This window comes from Cyanistes caeruleus, chromosome 2 (genome assembly GCF_971803275.1).
Source record: "Cyanistes caeruleus chromosome 2, bCyaCae1.hap1.1, whole genome shotgun sequence".
Taxonomy (NCBI): Eukaryota; Metazoa; Chordata; class Aves; order Passeriformes; family Paridae; genus Cyanistes; species Cyanistes caeruleus.
The window spans coordinates 25,200,861-25,221,892 of record NC_141702.1 but is presented as its reverse complement, the minus strand read 5'-3'; the positions used below and the strand labels follow the sequence as shown (position 1 = coordinate 25,221,892).

Sequence of the window (21,032 nt, the reverse complement as noted above, 5' to 3'; positions counted from 1 at the left end):
GGCCCCCGCGGCCACCCCGCCCCCGCGCCGGGCCCGCGGGCGCCGCCTCACGCAGCGCGGCGGGGCCGCCTCGCCTCGGCCGGGGGGCAGCAGAACCGCGGGACGGGCCAGGCTGGGAGGGACCACACTGGGTCATCTGCTCCAACCTCCCTGCCCCCTCTCGAGTGAGGGAGACTCCACCACCTCTCTGGGCGATCTGCTCCAGTGCTCGATCACCTCGGCAGTAAGTAAGTTCTTCGTATTCAGGTGGAACTTCCTGTGCATCAGTTTCTGCTCATTGTCTCATGCCCTATTACTTGGCATCACGGAGAAGAGGCTGGTCCATCTTCTTCACACACATCCTTTAGGTACGTAATCACATGGATGAGGTGAGAGGGTCTCAGTCACCCCTTCTCGAGGCTGAACAGACCCGGTTCCCTCAGGTATTCCTGGTAAGAGAGATTCTCCAGACCCTTGGTTAAGTTACCCACTCCAGGAGCTCCCAGTATCTCTTGTCTGTGTCCCCGCACGCCTCCCTCTCGCACCCAGCGCTGAGGCCGGCTGAGCTCACAGCGAGCTGGCACCGCAGCAGTCCGGTGTTCCCTGCTGGCGACACGGCAGTGTCACCTGCGCCTGCCCCAGGCAGGTGCCCGGCCCCCGCACACCCCGACACACGCAGCCCTGCGGTGCCCCTGCTCCTCGCTGCCACCAGCTGGGCACAGAGAGACCCCGGGCTGCCCTGCTCCTGTCTCCGCTCCCTTTTGCGACAAAAGCAACAAAACCCGGACCAGCCGAAAACAGCATGAGCTCTGGCTGTAGTTCAACCTGAAGCTACGGGAGCAGTAATGATATTTTTCAATATCTACATTAACTTTGTGTGAGATGGGAGCTATTGGTATGAGGATTTGTGTTCCTGAACTGGCCTGCATGGTTGGTTCATTGGTTTGCTCTTTCATTAATGGAAACAAGAAACCCCCAACCACCAACTGTTATTTTTATTTAAGGTTAATTAAACAGTAAACTACAAAACTGAAAAACTATGGAATGTGCAAGAAACAGGAGGAGAAAAAATCTTTAAAAATCCAGAAGTTTGAAAGTTAAACCAGACAGCCCTTACTGCAAGCAGAACCTGAACAGAATTCCTTAAAAAAAAAAAAAAAAAAAAAAAAAGTACTTTAGATACTGCTACTCACAGTGCATCTTTCTCTGTAAGAGCCCCTTACTACTTGCCAAAAAGAAGCTGTTTCACCAGCTGTTATTGTAAGATTCTACAAAAAAGCTTGCTGGAAAGAAAAGTGATTTATGTTCTCCTTCTGTGCCAGAAAGAAAAGAGATACCAATTTCATGGTAGCCAAGGTCTGCATCTAGTAATGACTTGTCCCAAGAACATATTTAACTTGCCGGTATGAAACGGCACCTTCTCTCTCACAAGCACCAGCAATTCAAGTCACACGTAAATTTTACTTGCCACTACTGAGTATTTAAAAAGGAATTTGCTTATCCCAAAAGTCGAGGTTTGGGCAAATACCCCATGTCTCAGACCAATTTTTGGCACCCAGCTAAGAGGGATTTTGTTGCACAGGGATACTGTTTTGTATGCTTATCCTCCTGTGATTCAAAATAGCTGTTTCCTGAGGCTCGTCCATTCAGAATGATATCATGTCCCAAGTACTCTCGTTAAATTAATTGCCCGAGTTTTCTTTGTTTTACATGGTTGGATAAGCAAGGCTTATTGCCTGTGAGCTCATGGAAATAATTTCATTTGAACAATTGTTCCATCTCTCTACAGTCTCTATAGAAAATAATTAAAAACCATTTCCCACCCCAAATAGAAACCGTTTGTAGCCATGACACATAGTTTGCTACCATTTATTTCCTGGGATCCTTCTATTCTTCCCATGACAACTGATTAAGCATCAATTAGACTGGATTTAAAAAGCAGAAATCAAAGTAGCTGAACAGATCTGAACATGTAAAGAGGGGTTTAATTCCACACAGGTAGAAGTTAGAACAGTGGAAACAGAGGCACAGAACAGCTCTAAGTGTCCAAATGTATTACAATTGACTTACCCTCTTTAACAGAAAAAGGACTCTTTATACTCTAGAAGGAAGAATAGCAAAACTGTGGAAACAAAATGCAAATTTAAAAGTAAAAATGGTCTTCCAGGACAAGTCCTGAAATGAGTGCCTGTGAAAACTGGGATATTTTCCCTTTAGAGACTTGGAACGACCTTAGAAAACTGCTTTTCCTGCTCTGTAGAGTAGATTGCCCCCATCCCCTCTATTTTTGCCAACGTATATTAAAGGACATTTGGCATCACTTTTCCAAAACAGTAACTGGTTGGTCTAGAAAGATTGGAGTCCATCCCTGAAGGAAGGAAAGTGATTCACACCTGAGTTGGGGGAATTTGGGGGACACAAAAGGCAGGGATTGGTTCCCTTGGGGCCACAAGGCAATGGGAAGAGAAAGGGCCCCCACACCTGAAACAAAGCATATATTTCACCCTCCTCCTTGCCATCAGTGGTGAAGCATGATCAGGACTCCTGGTGATGCCATGCTAACATCCCTATCTTCTCCCATGTCCCCACCACCTGTGATCATGTGAAGGACTGCACAGCTCCAACTATGGGCTCCAGCAAAAACACAAGGAGAGGGTGTGTATCCCATTGTTCCCATATTCCCATCACAGCAGTGAAAACACTGTCTGTCTCTTGTTATAAAATAATGGGTGCCGATTGCAAAACAGAGCAACGAACAGAAGTCTCATTCACACGCACAAAGTCCCTTGAGACAGCAGAAAGAGCAACTTTCCCAGGTCTCAGACATCTGATGTATCCGTAGAAGTCCCAGAGCCAGGGAGATGACCTACCCCAAAAGCACTGCAAATTATAATACTACTAAATAGCACCTTAGTTCCAGCTTTGCCTTATTTCAAACCGTGATATATACCTTGTCACACACCCTAACACACATGAGCTGTCATGGAACAGGATCAAAGAGAAAGTCCACACCCAAGAAATGCCATGCAGGATTATTTTCCTGCCTTCACCTACAGGAACTTACTATTTTCAAGCTGAGAAAGGGGAAATTTAGGTTAGATGCTAGGAAGAAATGCTTTTCTGTGAGGGTGCTAAGGCATTGGAACAGGTTGTCCAGAGAAGCTGTGGATGCTCCATCCCTGGAAGTGTTCAAGGCCAGGTTGGAAGGGGCTCTGACCAACCTGGTCTAGTGGGAGGTGTCCCTCCCCACAGCAGGCATGCTGGAACTAGATGATTTTTCGGGTCTCTTCCAACCAAAACTATTCTGTGGCTAAGAACCTTCCTTGCGTGCAGGTTTTCTGGAAACACAATTCCCAGACATGGCTGAAGGATGTATCCATGGCTCAGGCCAACCAACCAAAAGCAGCCAATCAGTTTCCCCAGTACTGTAACAATTAACAATAGAGATGGGCCAACTTGACTTTTCAGGGCATGTTTTCAATCAAAATATGTTTGCTATCACAGTAGGCTGCCCCCTCACTTCACACCTGCTGAACCTGTGATGCTCTGTCTTTACTGCTGTTGTTACCAAAGCTAATTAAAACTAGCCCTGGGTTTGCCTCTACATGCCGCAGTCATTTTACTGTGTAGGCAAGCCCCGAGGTCCCAAGCCTCTTAGAATTCTGAATGAAGCCCTCTGTCTCAGAAGCAATCTGAGAGCTGCTATGACCATTTTGGGGCATGCAGCAGTTCATTCTCACTGGAACACAGTTGACAATTAAATGAGCCAGTGCATTCTGTAGACCTGCAGATGCTCAAGTGGAGTTCTGAACAAAAAACCAAAGGGAAGGACTACCAGAAATTAGGATACTGCAGTCTGTGAAAGCCAATTTACAGAGATTTACAAAGGGAACTTTACATTAAATTTCCACACACAGAGCTTTGCTGTTCAAGTACACACTTGGCATTTGGCATGGTTCTTGCCATTTGCCATAAATTTTCTGATCTGTTTGCATCCACTTTTAGAATAGCTCAGGCCATATTGTTTGACCCAGATTGTTACTGCTAAGCACCAAACCACTTGAATTAAGAATTTCTACTGGAAACTTGAAGAAGTTTAGAAGTATGAAAGAAAAATGCAGATGCAGACTTTCATAAAGCTGCTTAGCTGGAAAGAATTGCCAGAAAGTATCTTTGTGCTAATGTCAGCCAATTTTTCTGAATTAATTTTGAAACAATTCATCATTCATCCTCCTCACCTCCTTCCAATTTACAGCAGTCTCTGTAAACATAGCCAGGACACTGCAAGCAGATGCTAGAACACTTTCCTTTTAAGAAGGACGATGGCATAACTTCATACCTCTATAAACTTCACTATATTTGGTAAAGATTTCATAAAGGTTTGCATTCCATGACCACTACAGGAACAGTGATGGTCATTTCTGTATTCCTTGAGGAGCTAAGAAAATTAACCCACCACCCAAAAAATACATACAAGGCAAGTATCTTAAGAGTCAGCTCATACCTCTCTCTTCTTTTTAAATTATTAAATAGCAGAAGCAACCAAGCAGATATAACACTTCAGTGCTCCAGTGACTTTAGTAACAGTTGCACTGACTTAATTGGCACCTCACCTTGTTTCTGAATATGACCAAAAACGGATTTTGTTTCCTAAGAATGTGGCACACAAAGCACCAAAGAATTAACAGCCTTATACCAATCTCAAGTGGTCAGTTTCAGTTTTGTAAAACTTAACACAGGCACCATACAGAAATTAAGAGCATTAAAATGTTAAAATGAACAGCTAGTGGTAGTCAGGTGGAGATTACGCTTTTTCCTCATTGAAGATAAAAACAAAAAACCACTACTGAATTAATTTAGGCTCATGAAGGATGAACTCAAACATCACCACAAAAGTAAATGCTCTTGAAAAGGGCATGACAAATCACTTCTAGTACAAATGTACTGGGCAAGCCCCTTTTAACAGACAGGTTGTGCTAGTAAATGCAGGTAAATTTTTAAGCATATGCAGGACAAACCTCAAAAATTTCAGCCAGTTTAACAAGACTCACCAGACAAAACCATTATATTCTGAAACACATTTACAAGACAACTTTTCCAGTTGAAGGTGTTCAACCACAAGATGCTGGTGAGTAACAAGTCTCATGTCTGTACATGCAGTGTTTTAAGAATCCAATTTTCTTTGTTCTTCTGGAAAAAGAAGTATCACAAACTTGTGATAGCAGAAAATTTCACAAAGAAAATGTTAAGAGAGAACCTCAAAGAGACCAAAAATTTTCTTCAAAATGAGGCCAAATTGCAAGACATTGCTAATTCTGAATACTTTTATCATGACAATAAGAGAGAAACTAGAACTCTATTTAGTTGTTTTATAAAAGCCAAAGCAGCAACAGTTGGGATTTGTCACTTGTTTTGGTAAGCAGATGACAAGACCAATACAATGTGTTTAATAAGTGGAGCTTCAAGTATATAGAGTATGTGTACAGGATTTTTTTTTTTTTAATGCAACCAGTTAAGTCATGGCCCATCAGGTACAAGCAAACTTTACATTTATGACAGAATAAAATGTTATGAGAAATAAAGCAAATAATCAAATTCTGACATAGCAGACTCTGGAGAAGAAATTCTACCCAGGTTTTAAACACTGTTGAGCCAAAGAACTTTCTCAGACTGAAACATCTTTTCATATGAAAGAAATTTGAACATTTAGTATTGACATGGAAAAAAACATGCCCAAAAGCTTCTATAACTCAGATGGAGATGCTTTTGAGGATGAAAACTGTTTTCTATTTCATTCCACCCTTAAACAGAAGCACTGAGTGGGAAAAATTCTGGAACTGATTTAAGCTTGGGTCAGTAGCTAAAGACAATTTACAATCTCCCAGAATAGGGCTTTCTCAGCAGTAGTGTGAACGACACACCTGAATTTCACCAGTACAATTAATCCAAGACTGGCAGTAGGAAAACCAGCAGCAGGCAAAAGGGAAAACCACTAAGAGGTCCTGTTCACCTTTTAACACCTGGGAGTCACTCAAATGCACTCTTAAGTGTTCAAACTATTTTCTGGCATTTCAACAGTTTCTTCAAGCTTTACAATTGCTAATGAGTGCTGAGATACCTCACTGGATTCTTCATTCATTCTACTTGCTTCAGAGACAGCAATTGTATCAGAGTGATTAGAAATAAACCGTCAGCCTTCCAGCTTTTCTAACTATCATGACAAACAGCTATAGTTATGCTGACTCTTTGGAACAGAAAGAAATATCTAGCCTTCCCCACATCTTACCCTCTACAAAAACTATCTACTTGCATAATGAGTATTTAAGGACACAACAGGTAGAAGCAAACTCGCAAGGTGAGTGAATCATAAAAAAGAATTAAGCTGGCATTTTATTACATTGAGATTTCTTATTGATTGACAGCAATCATTAACTGAAGAGTAACAGGCTGGTAAAGCTGGACAGTTTGCATAGGTATTTTTGAACAAAATGGAGAAAGGTAACATAGATAATTTTCAACACAGAAATAATTCACTTAAAACAAGGAAAGTACAAAAATAATTAGCACATTTACATTAATTTATCCAATGCCACCTCTTCATGAACGGAAGAGAGCAAAGACCATAGTATACAGAAATATAACAGTTTAAATCTTCTCACAGGTATTTCAAACAGAAAATAGGACGTTTACTTAGACTGTGTTCCCTTAAAAGGTTGTTCCTGCCTCAGGTAAGAGTGAGGCAATGAAGTCGTCAAACTTAAAGCCATCAAATCCAAATACTCTACCATTACTGAAAAAACAAAACACATTTATAAAAATAAAGCTGGCAAACTAACTGTACAGCCTGTGGTCCTGATTCTGACATTTATAATAAACTGAACAGAGACAAAATTATGGCCTATAAAGTAAGACCAGCCACAGGCAAGAGTTAGGCCATATGTTCAACAACCCTGGGATCTAAGCTTCTCTCTATAACAAGATTAGCCAGGCAAATGTGAGATAATTAGAGTTTGCTATTTTTATCTGTTGCAAAGACCACATGAAAAAGTAAATAAAGACAATGACATTTTGTGACAAAAAAAATAAATACAAGAACCAATTTAAGAAAAAAACCTAAACAACCAGGAGCCCCAAAATACCTAGTAAGACCAGCCTACTAATTAGGCAACAATTTTAAACAGCTAAATTGGAGAGACTTAGTCATCACCCCCTAGAAACAAATATGAAAAGGCTTAAAAAATTATTTTTATCAAACATAACACATTGCTGTGAATATGAATAAACTCCAGCTGTTCATCAGTATGACAGAGGACATCAGATTATTAATCTAACAGTTACAGTTGAAGTGTTTAAAAGTGGCACTTCTGAACCCCTGTAAATAGATTAACAAGCTTCCATTTTTGTGAGCAGTTCTGATGGCATGATGTTAATGTACTCAAGTGTCTTCATTTACATTTCCTCGAGGCTTCTTTTGATAGCTTCTTGCAGTTCTGCATCTTGCAGTTCGGCCTCTTGCAGTTCTGCATAAATAAAAAAAGAATGTAATCTCAGACTGAAATTGGTAACTAGCCATAAATACAGCTACCTTAATATTACTACATAAAGCATGAACTTAGTTCTGTGGGCAATGCCAGTTGACTGCAAAGTCCTTAAGAAACATGAAAATATTTTCTCTCCTTCTGTTTTATACTACCTTTTCAACACTACAAAATATGGAAAACACCTCCACAACCTTTCACTGTATTAACCAGGAGCAGGCCAATGATTAGTTGAAGACCATAATGCAGCTATGTATTTACTGCTCAAAATAATATGAAGATTAGAACCCATACGTATGCACCAAGAAAACGAAATATTAAACACGCAGACATAACAAGGCAAGAGGTTTCAGTATTTTCTTTCCAGTTTCTTATCCAGAGATATGCCCATACCTACCGACTCAGCACCAGTGTTGTCACTCTTACTAAGTAGGCCAGACAAGTAGATAAAAAGTCATTATCAGCAATAAGAATAGTCTAGATCAGGGCTGTAGCAGTTTTGTTGGTGGGGAGGAAAATCACATTGCACTCATCTGACTTCTTAACCATCTCAAACAACTTTCATAATACTCAAAAACGAAACTCTATGCCTTACATTCAGATTGTTTTGGGCACTAACTGCTAGGTGTTAGTGCCCAAAAGTTGGTTTATTAGTTAGTTAGTTCAAATACCATAAAGTTGACAAGGTTTGTATATACAGCAAATATTAATATCAATATTATAATTGGAAAAATTAAAGCAGCTTTCAGACACACTGTCATTCATGAATTATTTATCTTCTGCTTTAGGAGGACATAAGCACATCCTATTATAAAGAAAGATCTGTCTGTTCTTATGAAAAAATAAACAGAATTTTAGAACTTTAATAATTGTTGGGCTGTTTTATGCAAGGCTGAAAACTGGAACAGAGATCATACCACTGACGGCTCTCTCATGAATCTGGACTTTCCTGTAATATCCAGAACTACTGATAAAAGAGAGAGGCTTAAAGAAAAATATTACATGGTCACAGAAACAAACAAAGACAGAAAACCATTTGCAGACAACTGCTTGCATTAAAGTATGTTATTTAGCTACTAAGTCTGTGCAAAAATGCAGAATAAGGTCCAAGCTGTGACTCATCTGGAGTCAGATCCCTCTGCACTGCAGCACCAGAAGTGGGACCTCCTGAATGCACCACTCCACTGCTATCCCAGTACTAGGCAGGCCTGAATGCACCAAACTTTCAGTTGCAGGAGATGAATGCTGGACATTTAACAACAGTATTTAGTAACAGCTGATAAACTTAAAAATTAATAAATTCTGGGAACATAAGATTCAGTATTCAGTTTTATCAGTGAGCTTGTACAACTTTTTTTGGTTTTTTAGTTTCTTGTATTACCATCGGGTGGAGGGGCAGAATCAAGTCTGTCAACAGTAAATTATTTTCAAAGTACACTGTGGTCAGTCACCAAAAATGCATGACTACATCGAACACCACCAGTAAGCTCAACAGCAAAAGGATGAAAACAATTTCAAATAACATAAGATAGGAACAGACAGATAATGAACATAGAGATGTGATGCTGATTCAACCTTGTGCATAACTACAGCTCTTTTAGGAGACCAGAGTACTTTACTGTGAAATGGTATCTAAGATTGAATTATTTATCAGAAGTTCAACTATTTAGTCAATAATTCTGCTGAGACAACACAGTCATATTAAACTGGTACAAAGTGAACTCAGTCAAGTCTTTAATTGATTGGTACCCTGTGGTGACAAATGAAATAGATTTTTAGTCTGCCAGCATACTTTTCAGGTTAGGAATTTTTTTTATTTATAACTCATTACAGCATTCTTCACTACTCAAGACCGCCCATCATAGTTTACAGAGTATTCCTAAGAGGTCACTTGCTGCAAAACTGATTTTAAGTTTAGTTTCTCTATCTTCCTTAATTAATAGTGCTCTTGAACACAGAAAAGTAAAAATTCACAGACCTTCCTGTTTGTTTACTTCTTCTAAGCTCCGCTTCACTGTTTCTTTCATATCTTCATCCTCTTCACTATCTGAACCTTAAATGCACAAATGAAATAAATTACACATTGCTTGTAATAAAGATATTAAAAACCACTCTTGCATTTCTCTTACTATAACACAAACTAATTTGAAGATTAAATTTGTTATGATCTAAAACAATCAAGATAAAAATTCATTCCAGTGGTAGTTGAAGACAGCAACTCAAGAGACAGTTATTTTTCAGCTACCTTCTTCCCATAATCTAGAGGCAGATTGCTTCAATTTTTAATTATGTTAAAGCAGTAACATGAAATAATAGCTGCAGAAGCTACTGTATCTACTGCATTTGTGGGGTTTTTTGGGTAATATTCAGTTATTAAAAAATTACTCACTTTTTATAAATTACTCACTTTCTATAAAATGCATCAAGGATTTAACTATGGGAAGAAGTGTCTTTGTGTGTCTCTGCCTACACACAACAGCAGCTGTATTTTATTGCCCAAATACTGCATTTGAACAATGGGGAGCTAAAATTCAAGAGCAGTGCAATTCATGAGATGTTGCTGTTCAAGTCTTATATAAGCAGGAAGTTGATAGACTTGGTTTAATCTGTTAATTCATCACAACCCAGCCAAAACTGCACCGTCTTTACCTTTCTTAATAACTCTCTTCACAAGGCTGGTTTCCAGCTCCAGAAGGATGGCTTTATTTTGAAGTGTCTGGTAAGGATTTGTGTACCTAAAGTGGTGTGGGGTTTGGCTGGTTGGTTGGTTGGTTTAGTTGTTTGTTGGTTGATTTTTTTCCCCATTAAATAGAGAAGCAGTAAAGTACAGGTTAAAAACCAAGCCAATGAGTCATGTTAGGCATTCATTCTCCTCCTGCTACAGGCTATTGCTATTTTGGGAGATGGTCTCTGCAATGAGGTTAGCAATCAACAAAATCTCCTACAGTCATACCAAGAGAAGCACTCCCCTTAAAGTCATCACATTCATTAACACATCAATGTACTTCTGATTACATTAACCAGCAAAGAACTTTACGATATGGCCATCTCCTTTACTGACTGTGTGACTTCTGGCATTTTGAATTACCCAACTTAGCTATTCAAATTGTTGTTTTCAAACCTCTTGACACACAACCTGTTTGAGCAGAACCTTGCTGACTTTCCCAGTTCCAGGAATAAGAATTTCAACAGCTGGTGTTAAACAGTGATCAGAAGCCCAAAAAGATGCCAGAAATAGATAGATATACACTGCAGTTAAAATGGTATTTCTCCACTTACTTGGCAGACTGACTGTGAACTCTTTTTGGAGCTACCTACTATTTCTGAGCAGAAGAGATACTAATTTTTACATCATTTTCCAAAGCAAAGCAAAGAAAAATCCACACCCACTCCTCCCCCAAAAGCAGTCACTGCAATTACTAATGAAAGGAAGGAAAAAGTGCAAAGGAAAGGCTTTTCCCAAGTGGCTTCTCCCTAATTAACTATCCTTTTAATCTTCCAGCCTGGAAGACATGTCAGACTGCCCTAAAAAGTTTTATAACTCTCAGAGGTGGAACAGTTGAAGCAATCACTCCCTAACTCAATTCTTGGTGTAAGTACACATGACACAAAAACACTTCCAGGGATGGGGCATCCACAGCTTTTCTGAGCAACTGGTCAAGTGCCTCACTACCCTCTGAGTAAAGAATTTCCTCCCACCATCTAATCCAAATCTTCCTTCTTTTAGTACAAAACCATTGCCCTTTGTCTTGCCACTATCTGCCCACATAAAAAGGCCCTATTTTTTAAAAGCCCCCTTTAAATACTGGAAGGCCACAATGAGGTCTCCTCAAGGCCTTCTCTTCTCCAAGCTGAACAACCACACTCTCAGCCTTTCTTTCCAGCTCTCTGATCATCTTTGTAGCCCCCTCTGAACCCACTTGAACAGGTCCATGTCTTTCTTGTGCTGAGGACCCCAGAACAGAACACAGCACTACTGGTGGGGTTTCATGAGGGCAGAGTAGAGGGGCAGAATACTCTCCCCTGACCTGCTGGCAACTCCTCTTTTGAAGCAGCCCACGATGCAGTTGGCCTTCTGGGCTGTGACTGTACACTTTGGCCCATGTCCAGCTTTTCATCCATGAGAACCCCAAAGTCCTTCTCCACTGCTCTGTTCTGCATGCAGTCCTTCCCCCAGGCTGTACTCACGTCTGGAATTACGTTGACCCAGGTGCAGCACCTTGCACACGGCCTTGTTGAACTTCATGACATTCTCATGGGCCCACTTCTCAAGTTTGTCCGGGTCCTCCTGAGTGACATCCCATCCTTTAGGTGTGTCAACTGCACTGCTCAGCTTCATATCATCTGTGAAGCTGCTGAGGGTGCCCTCCCTTCCACTGTCCATGTCACTCATGAAGAGATTGAAGAGCACCAGTCCCAAGACACTTGTCACCAGCCTCCATTTTGACACAGAGCCACTGGCCACACCTCTCTGGCTATGTCCATCCAGTTATGTCCATACTCCTTATCCACTGTCCATCCACCAAATCCACATCTCTCCAACCTGGAGATAAGGATGTCATGCGGGATGGTGTCAAGGACTTACAGAAATCCAGGCAGATGACATCACAGTCTTCCCTTGTCAATCATTACAGTTGCTCCGTCCATAAAAGGCCACCAGACGGGTCAGGCAACGTCATAGAATGGTGGAAACTGAAGTGACCTCTGGAAGTCATATTGTCCAACCTCCCAACTCAGCTAGAATCATCTACTGCCCAGGACTATGTCCAGATAGCTTTTGAGTATTAGTGAAAAGACAATGTAGTGGGGAGCTCCCATCTTGTTAGATATGACCTTACCTATTAAAGTGAAAAGATCACCTTCCTCAGCCTGCTGGCAACAATCTTCCTAATGCAGCCCAGACTACTGTTGGACCTCCTAGCCACCAGAGCACACATTAGCTCATGGTCAACTTGGTGTCCACCAGGTCCTTCCCTACAAAGCCATTTCCCAGCTAGCTGACTCCTGGTCAGCATATATTGCTGCTTGTGGCTGTTTCACCCCAGATGCAGAACTCTGCACTTCCCTTTGTTGAACTTCATGAGGTTCACTGTCAGCTCACTTGTGCCCTGTCAAGGTTCCTCTGGATGGCAGCACAGTTCCTGTGGTGTATGAACTGCCACTCCCAGTTTTGTGTCATCAACACACTTGCTGTAGGTATACTCTGCCCCATCATCTAAGTCATTAACAGACATTAAACAGGATCAGTCCCAGTACTGGGACACAGTTGGTTCCTGGCCCCCATCTGAACTTCATGCCACTGATCACCATGTTCCAGGTCTGCCTGTACAGCCAGTTTTTTCACCACCTCAGTTTTCTCATGCAGGCCACACTTTGTCAGCACATACTCCTCATACTATTGGCATCTTCTAATGAAGAGTGTTTAATTTTTAGGTATCAGGCATGTCCTGCCCCTCTTCTTAAAATGCTTAGCACATGGTTTAGCTCCCAACTCATTTGGTGTTAGAGAAAAATTAGCTGCCCAGTTGCAGAGGCAAGAGATTTTAAGATCTCTTGCACTATTCTCTAGTACATTTTGTCAAATATACATCAGCTAAGAACCTCTGTCTATACCTGAAAAGAAACCCTACTGCTGACTTTTGTCCTCACGTACTGACATACTCCTACTCAAAGAATAAGAAAACAGGAAAGCAAACTCTGGATGAATATAGAGCTCAGAGTGATTTTCTGACATTTCATGTGTCTCTCAGAAACCTGTTCTGCACAGAGACTGGTAACTTCCACAGAATCTAAGTGCCACCACTGTCCTGCCATCAAAGCACCACAGCTTGAATTTGGATTAGCTGTCCACACAGCTCAGGGTAACATTGCCCCACTATATCTATTATGATATATATGATCTATATATGATCTATTACAACCTCCCAGTTACCATCAACCCTTTCATAATTTCTGCTAGGTTTACCACCAGAGACTCAATTTCCCTTCCCCAGCCTTCCTCCTGCTCCCTTTACCACACAACACACCTCTTGTCTACTGTATAGTCTCACACCCCACCTCCACTTCTCTCCTAAAATACTCCTTTCTCTTAGTCTTTTCAGTAAGTCCCAATCTCACTTGCCTCTTTCCCATTCCAATGCACAGTGACATTATCACACTATCTCTACAGCCACTGACCCTTCTCCTTTTAAAGCTACTGTCTGGAGTTTTAGTGCTACCCTATGGATACCATTTGTTAACTCATTCATGAACCCAGGAATTACTTAGCCAAAATCTTTAGATCAGTACCCCACCCTTACCTTTGTTAGCAATCACATTTGATATGTGTGGCCATGCTGCCTTTAAAATACTGCTTCCTTGGCTTCTAAAATATTTTCTTTTACGCCTTTTTTCATATGCTCCTGGAGGATCCTTCCCAAATACTCTTCCCCAATACTTATTCCTCCTCTAATCTCTGTTCATATAAAAGTAATATAATCTGTAAATGCAAGTACACCTATGCCCTGCTGTGGGTTACTACCATACAAGACCTCTCTTCCTCCATGCAAAGCAAGCTTCACTCTATGTATCTCTGCCTACAGCTGCTCATTCAAGTGTAGGAGAAATGAAAATAAAGCTCTCAAGCTGCCACTCTCCTCCAATTGCATTTCTTGGATACTGTGGCCAATATAATGATGGTGACTCAGACTTTCATCTAACCTTTATTTTAGACTCCTCTCTCAAATTCAAAGCTAGATTTAAGCTAAACCTCAAATTTTTTTTTTGTATGATCTGAGTAGTGAGGACTTCCTAGTTCATCTACTGGCCTACAATTATTGTTCAGGCTCATTATTTTAGGTCTCAGTACATTGCTTTCTCCCTAGGGCATATACATACAAGAGATGCCACTGACATACCAAACCCAAGAGTAACTTCCTGCCGTAGCTAAACACAAGGTTACAACTGCAGGGTGATTTTCTTATCACTCTACTGCAAGAACCTGTGGCTGCTACAATAAAAGAATATATTACCACAGAAACTATAATTCATTCATGGTGCATCACTCTGCAGATGCTCGTGCCCTTCACATTCAGTTTCACATTCAGGGAAGTGGAGGCTGGAGGTTGTGACCTAACTTTAGTCATTTGCAATCTGTGTTAACTAAAGGTTTGATGTTGTACTCACACTGGAACTCAAACAAGACCATACACAGACCTTCACCTATAAAATCTTCACCATGGAGAAAGTAAAGCAACTATTCTCAATGTTGTCTACAAATATGTTCTTCTGTCCTCTCAAATTCTTTTGTTGGCTGTATGTAAAACAAAAGCTTTTGGGCATAGTGGGAGATAGGAAGTTTAGGACCATTCATTAAAATGAACTGAAATCCTGCCCTTCCAAACATAAAACCTCTCATGGAAGCCGCATTTGGTAGTATTTAAACACACCAGGCAAGAGTAGCAGATTGAAAATGCAGGCTGGCAACTCCATTTGAGCACAGTGAAATGTACTTTATGGGTCAGAGAAAGAGGTACAGTGGCTATCTGGCAGACAAAACTACATTCAGCACACCACCAATTTTGACAGGCTCATGAGACAGACTGGCTCTTCAAAAGAAAGGACAAGAAATACTTCCAAAAATTTGCTCTTATAATTTAAGAGAGTCTGTTTTACCTAAGAGCTTGGTCACTGAAGGATCTCATTTGAACATAACCAGAAGAAATAGTCAAGCTAAGGGCATCAACTTACACAAAGATAGCCTGTTAACCAAAAACTTGTGGTCTTCCTGTCAGTGTTCAGATGGATATGATGACCCCAACCTACCATCACAGCTTTGCCGTCAACATCGTCCAGCACTCATTAAAAGTGTACTTTCAACACACAGGGTATCATCAAGACATAATGGAATATTGATATTTTTCTGCAAGCTGCTATTTTTTTTGTTATAAAGGAAAACATTGAAAACTCTCTGCCCTTCCCAAACCACTGGGATAACATGCATGAAGCTCTTGTCATGTGTTGTGGCTTCAGCATAAAAGCAAAAACCTTCTTCATTTATGAACTCAGACTTAGCAGCAGCAGAGAAAGAAGAGAAAGAATGTTTCCTACTGTTTCCATATCTCAAAGGATGTTCAAGAATCTCCTCAGCCAAGGGTTTCCTATAGTTACATACAGTTGGTATTGTATTGCAACATATGCAGAAAATTTTATTTTAAAATTAATGCAGCACTACAGCTCCCTACAGCAGTTGTGCTGGCAAAACAGTTCACAAGATGCACCTGTCAGATTGCCACATCCAAACACAACCCAGGTGCTCACAGAAGCTGATGATAGCTCTGTGAAGGTGATTTAGGGAAACAGCTTTTTCATTTTGCAGCTCATCCAATACCAACTACAGTTTGATATTTTTCAACATGATTCTCGGTCTTGTTTCTCACTTATTTCTCTCTTCAGAATAATAGCCATAGGCTTGAGAAAGTCACAAAGCAAGCAATTCTTGTTTGCATTTCCTTATACTCAGCTGCTTTTCTGTAACACATCAACAAGTTATACCAGCCTATGATAACACTGCAAGACTTTCCATCTCAAGCCTCCAATACTGGTTTTGCCACATTAAGACTTGCAAATGATGGCTGATGCTGCTGAGCCACACAGTATGTATGTGGTACATGGTGGCTTTATATTTTTAAAGAAAAACTTTATAAACTCTTGTAACAACATCAACCCACAATGCAGCAAATATAGGCTTATTACTAATGGTGAGTTTTCTAATATTCTGTTTTAATACAGGATGGAGAGCCAAAGGCAGCTCTTGCTGTCTGGGTCCTCCCCTTGCTGACACTGACTAACAAAGGGGACAATTCTGTTGCTTACAAGTTTGCTAAGGAATGCCAGCAGCCAAAGGAATCATGTCGTTCTATAAATTTCCTGTTAAAGGATTTTTTTTTTTAATGACATTTTTAATTAATGTGTAATTTAAGTGGAATGTGTAATGAGCAGCCAGCCAGCAGGTAAAGGTTTGCAGCCTCCAGGTAGGGCCAATTACCATAACAGTGAATATTAATGTAGTAAAAGACATTGAAAGAAGTGTTAAATTAAGAAACTTCTAATGCCTGAGGTGCCCAGAAAACTTTTCTGTACCAAAAGCAGATAAATCAATTCCAGCTCACCACTGTTTGTTTTTTTTAAACTATTTACTTATTTTTTTTCCCTTTAATCAATCAATGCCGATTCATCGTTCAGAGATAGCACTCCACTTTAATCTTCTTGGTGGAACAGCAGCACCATGTTATAGATTTCATAAACATGTATCAAGACCAGAAGTGCAATTTTCCAGAAAACAGTTTAGGGCTAATTCAGAAACAGCCTTCTGTAATATGCCCTGAATTTACAACCCTCCAAAGAGGGTTGCAACAAGAAGCCAGGAAACACAAAAATGTTTACAGAGAAATGTCAGGTCTTCTAGGAAAACAGCAAAATACTTTAAAATGCTGATAAGTATTAAAACTCATCTCAGCTCTGGTACCCTTTGCATGAAATGAGCTGGCTCAATCCTCTTAGATTATCCTATATAAAACCAATGTGACCATTTTAGCATGCTGGCACTTAAGAGAACTTAAAAACTTCCACTGAGATTTTTTTCTCCAAATGGGTGTGTGAATCATGTGCCAGTGAAGACCATTATCAAATGACAGGAAGTAGCCAGGAGGTCAGAGTTAAAACAGAAGTATTTTGAAAAATAATGATGCTTTAGCAGGGTTACATTTGTTCAGACACAGCATAAATCAAACCAAACAGATCCGAGTAGAAATTGATAACTATGCACACTATGTGTGCTTTAAACAGCTTCTCTTTAACTAGAAAGGAGTTTTCAGACTCAAACATCAGTTTTGTCTCCTGCTGTAATAAAGAATACAGGGATGACAGAGTTTCTTATATTGAATAAAAATGCTTAATTAAGTCTGTTTTCAAAACATGCCCAAGCATAATGATTTTCTGATCTATTACTCATTGAAATACCACTACAATACAAGAAGCACCAAGCAACAGTTTATGTTACCAGTGTAAGTGTTCCATTTTTTTATTGGAAAGAACTATAAGTTCACTGGAAAAATTGTGTTTAATGTTTACTTTCTACCTTTTGTGGTATCTGAAATGCTGTTTAGCAAGGCACACATCATGTCTCCTTCAATGTGGTGAGGATTCAGGATGCGAGCTGACCGCTGGGTCATTTTAAATTGGTTTTCCAGTTCCAGGAAGCTTTTGTCTCCAGAAAGAACAGTGAAAGGAATTTGCTTGGGCAGGTGCTCATCCAGACGACCAGCCTATACAAAAAAAATGACTAGAGTTGAACAGAGATTATGTTTTTATCTCACGGCATTTAGCTAGCTTTGTGCAAGACAGGTCTTCATTGGAAAATTTTCTACAGCAATTTATTCCTGCCCTTATGATCCAAGCCACATTACCCCACTGTGAAAGGCACTGTTTCAAAAGTTTGATGCTCATTTCTTCTCCATGTACAATAGATACTGGTGATGGCTACCAGAACAGTGCAGATGGAGTATGAAACCAATGCCTAAAAAGCAGCATTTTAGAACTGTCTCCACATAAAACAAGTCATCTCTGCAGACCATTTTAAGAGTAACATAAAAAGCATGATGAAACATAAAACCATTGTTGCAAAAATGTGCTTATGCAGTTAGATAGGTAGTAATTTATCTAACTCATAAAGCACTATATGGCCTCAAGCTGCACCAGGGGAGATTTAGATTTTCACTGAAAAGGTTGCCAAGCATTGGAACAGGCTGCCCAGAGAAGCAATGGAGTCATCCACCATCCTTGGAAATGTTCAGAAATCATGTGGATATGGCACTTGAGGACATGGCTTAATGACAGTAGTAGTGCTGGGCTGATGGCTGGATTTGATGACCTAGAAGGTCTTTTCCAACCTTAAACTCCGTGATTCGGCATTAGGAATACACGAATCCCCATGGCATCCCAGATTCCCATCCCTCACTTGCACATCCCAACCGTGCCAAAGCCTAAAGTCTACCAAATAAAGGCACTGCTCTTTGTCAGCTCAAAAGGGTCTGTGAAACTAGACCCATTCAACTCCATTGCAAAGATGTCTCCAGATCTGGGCTACTTGAAGAGAGACAAAGGAGTTACATGCAACTCTTAAAACAGAAACTTTAAGAAGTGTAGGTCTTTTATATCTTCATCCCCTAACCAGCTCCCTTCCCACCCCCCCCTCCAATAGACAGTTGTCCTATTCGCGCTAATTTTTAAGTCACTTCTTGACCACCCAGTTCCACTCAGTCCAGGTTTATCATTCTTTACAAGGGACACAGAAGTCTCATGGAAAGAACCTAAAAATGTCATCTGCAATTAGTACTCAGCATCAATAGCAGATGCCATCTGCCACCCTTCTCTGGGTACAGGACACAATAAAGCAAGCGTGCCCTAACTTACATGAACACAGAGAGCAAAGTCTGCTGCTTCTCTTCTGGTACTGCAACGTGGATGAAGAAAGAAACATCCAATCCTTTTAAGATAATTGTAAATTTTGCAATGCACTGGAGGCTTCCAGTTGCTGTATCCTCCTATATAGTAAAGAGGAATAATATTAATAATAATAAAAATCAAACATGACAAACAAACAAACCATGGGTTTGGGCAGAAACACCTCTATGAATTAAAAATGCATAGAAAGTAAAAGCAAATATAAAACTGTTTTTAAAGACAGAATTTATTTTGACCAATGTGAAAGCTAAGGAAAACACATAACCCAAATCCCCCCAGCCCTCTTGTTCTTTAGATAGAAGGCAAAAAAAAGTAATTAGCCTGGTGCTACTCAATCAATTTTGTATGTTTTTTTTCTTCAAATCCTGAAAAACTTATCTTCTAGATATCATGTGATTTTAGACACAAGGATGTGTTTTTCTCCAGTTTGAAGCACGGTAATGGTTAATGTGCAGAATAAGAAGAGCTCTGGAAACATAGTACAAGTAATAAGAAGTGCTTCTCTTGGAGAAACCTGTACCACAGGACTCACAGACTCAACATGGACCATAACTGTCTGAACTCATCAAAAAGTGGATCCAAGAACTGGATCAATAGCTGAGAGAAATGCTACAGTCCTGACAAACCCCGGGATGAAGTCAAGGATAAGTAAAATGAGGCTACAACTGGGAAAAAAGTGCAGGAATTTTCTAAACAGTACACTAACCATTTAGTAACAGGCTGAGAAAACAGATGGATAATAAAGATGAGCTGAGTAAAGTGCCTGCTACAGACAAAACCAGTACCAGACTGAAACAAGTTGTAAGGGAAAGAAGCAGAAAATCTCTCAAGAAGAGAGGAAAAAACAGAGGAGCTTGCACCATAAAAACACATAAGACACCATAAAAAAGCAAGCAAATGGAAGGACAATTTAACCACAGTTTTGTAACATTTCAATGGCTAGGAAATAATGGGTCTGCAACATGAGGGAAAACACATTTCTTTATCTGCTAGATGATAGAGTGGCTGGATGTAAGAGGATTTTGAACAGAAAATGAAAGCAGCCATTGATGGCACTTAACATGAGGATGTGGGAAACCAGTGCTCAAGTAAACAGGCTACAGAGGATGGTTTATGCCAACATCCACCCACAGTCTGACAAAGAAAAGCAGGACTCAGTAGATTTCTCCTGTTTCCCCCCCTGCCTTTTCAGCCTAATGGTAAGAGTATGATATCAAAAATGACTACAAAGATTTATTAAGAGTCTACACAGAAATGATTTAGTGTAACCTGTCCATAAGAAAAAAATGCTATTTGCAAGTTGCTCTTGTCTGCTGTGACAGCCCTCAGTCACTGCTATTTGGCAAAGACTTGTAATCACCAGCCCTGTTTTCTGGCTGCATAAAGGTACAATATAAGCATTTGACCAGGGCAGCTGAAAACAATGACTGACTTCTATTTATTTAGTTAGCCCACAAATGGATGAAAGACAATTGAGTACCTGAAGACAGAAACAATAGAGAGTCCAGACAATGCAATGGAGGAACTCAAAGTAAAGTTAAGGCTATACTTGAAACAGGAATAATAGAAATAATGCAGATATACAGTATAAAAATAATAATTAATAATTCAGGGAAACACAGGAAAAAATGTTGCTATATTTTTCACAGGTTAAAGAGACAAGAATAGGATGCCTCAAGTAACTACACAAACCATATTATGAGATAATGATCCAGATGTGCCTGGGAGCTTTAGCGTTCCCAGGCTCAAAACCAATATAGTTGACACTAAAACTGGTAAATTTCTCTTTAATATGAATATGGTCCATTTTATTCCCAAGTTACTCTTCAGCATATTTTTTTAGTTCACATGCTTCAGGGGGAATTCCCATGAGGCACTCTGCATGCAGCAAACCCATTAGGAAGTAAGGAATTAAGTAGTGCTGATACGAGCTGTGTTGTGCCATCACGCACCTGTGTTTGGAACATCTCTGGGCACAGAATCTTAACTAGCACAAAGGTACCTTTGGTAGGA

The 21,032-nt window shown here is 40.2% G+C and overlaps 1 protein-coding gene across 11 annotated transcripts in view; it reads right to left on the bottom strand.

The window, feature by feature from the left end:
* Window positions 1-6,335: 6,335 nt before the first annotated feature.
* Window positions 6,336-21,032, bottom strand: part of ZNF451 (zinc finger protein 451) — a 40,116-nt gene continuing 25,419 nt past the window's right edge. For 10 of the 11 annotated variants that reach the window (XM_086876152.1, XM_086876153.1, XM_086876154.1 and 7 more), the window contains 4 exons: window positions 18,969-19,099; window positions 17,635-17,821; window positions 9,496-9,570; window positions 6,336-7,499 (listed from right to left, as the gene is read on the bottom strand). In XM_086876152.1, the coding sequence (XP_086732278.1) occupies window positions 7,429-7,499; window positions 9,496-9,570; window positions 17,635-17,821; window positions 18,969-19,099 (464 nt within the window). In that variant the 3' untranslated portion in view covers window positions 6,336-7,428. Of the gene's footprint in view, window positions 7,500-9,495; window positions 9,571-17,546; window positions 17,822-18,968; window positions 19,100-21,032 lie in introns of those variants that run through there. The other variant, XM_086876156.1, reaches the window with a different exon arrangement.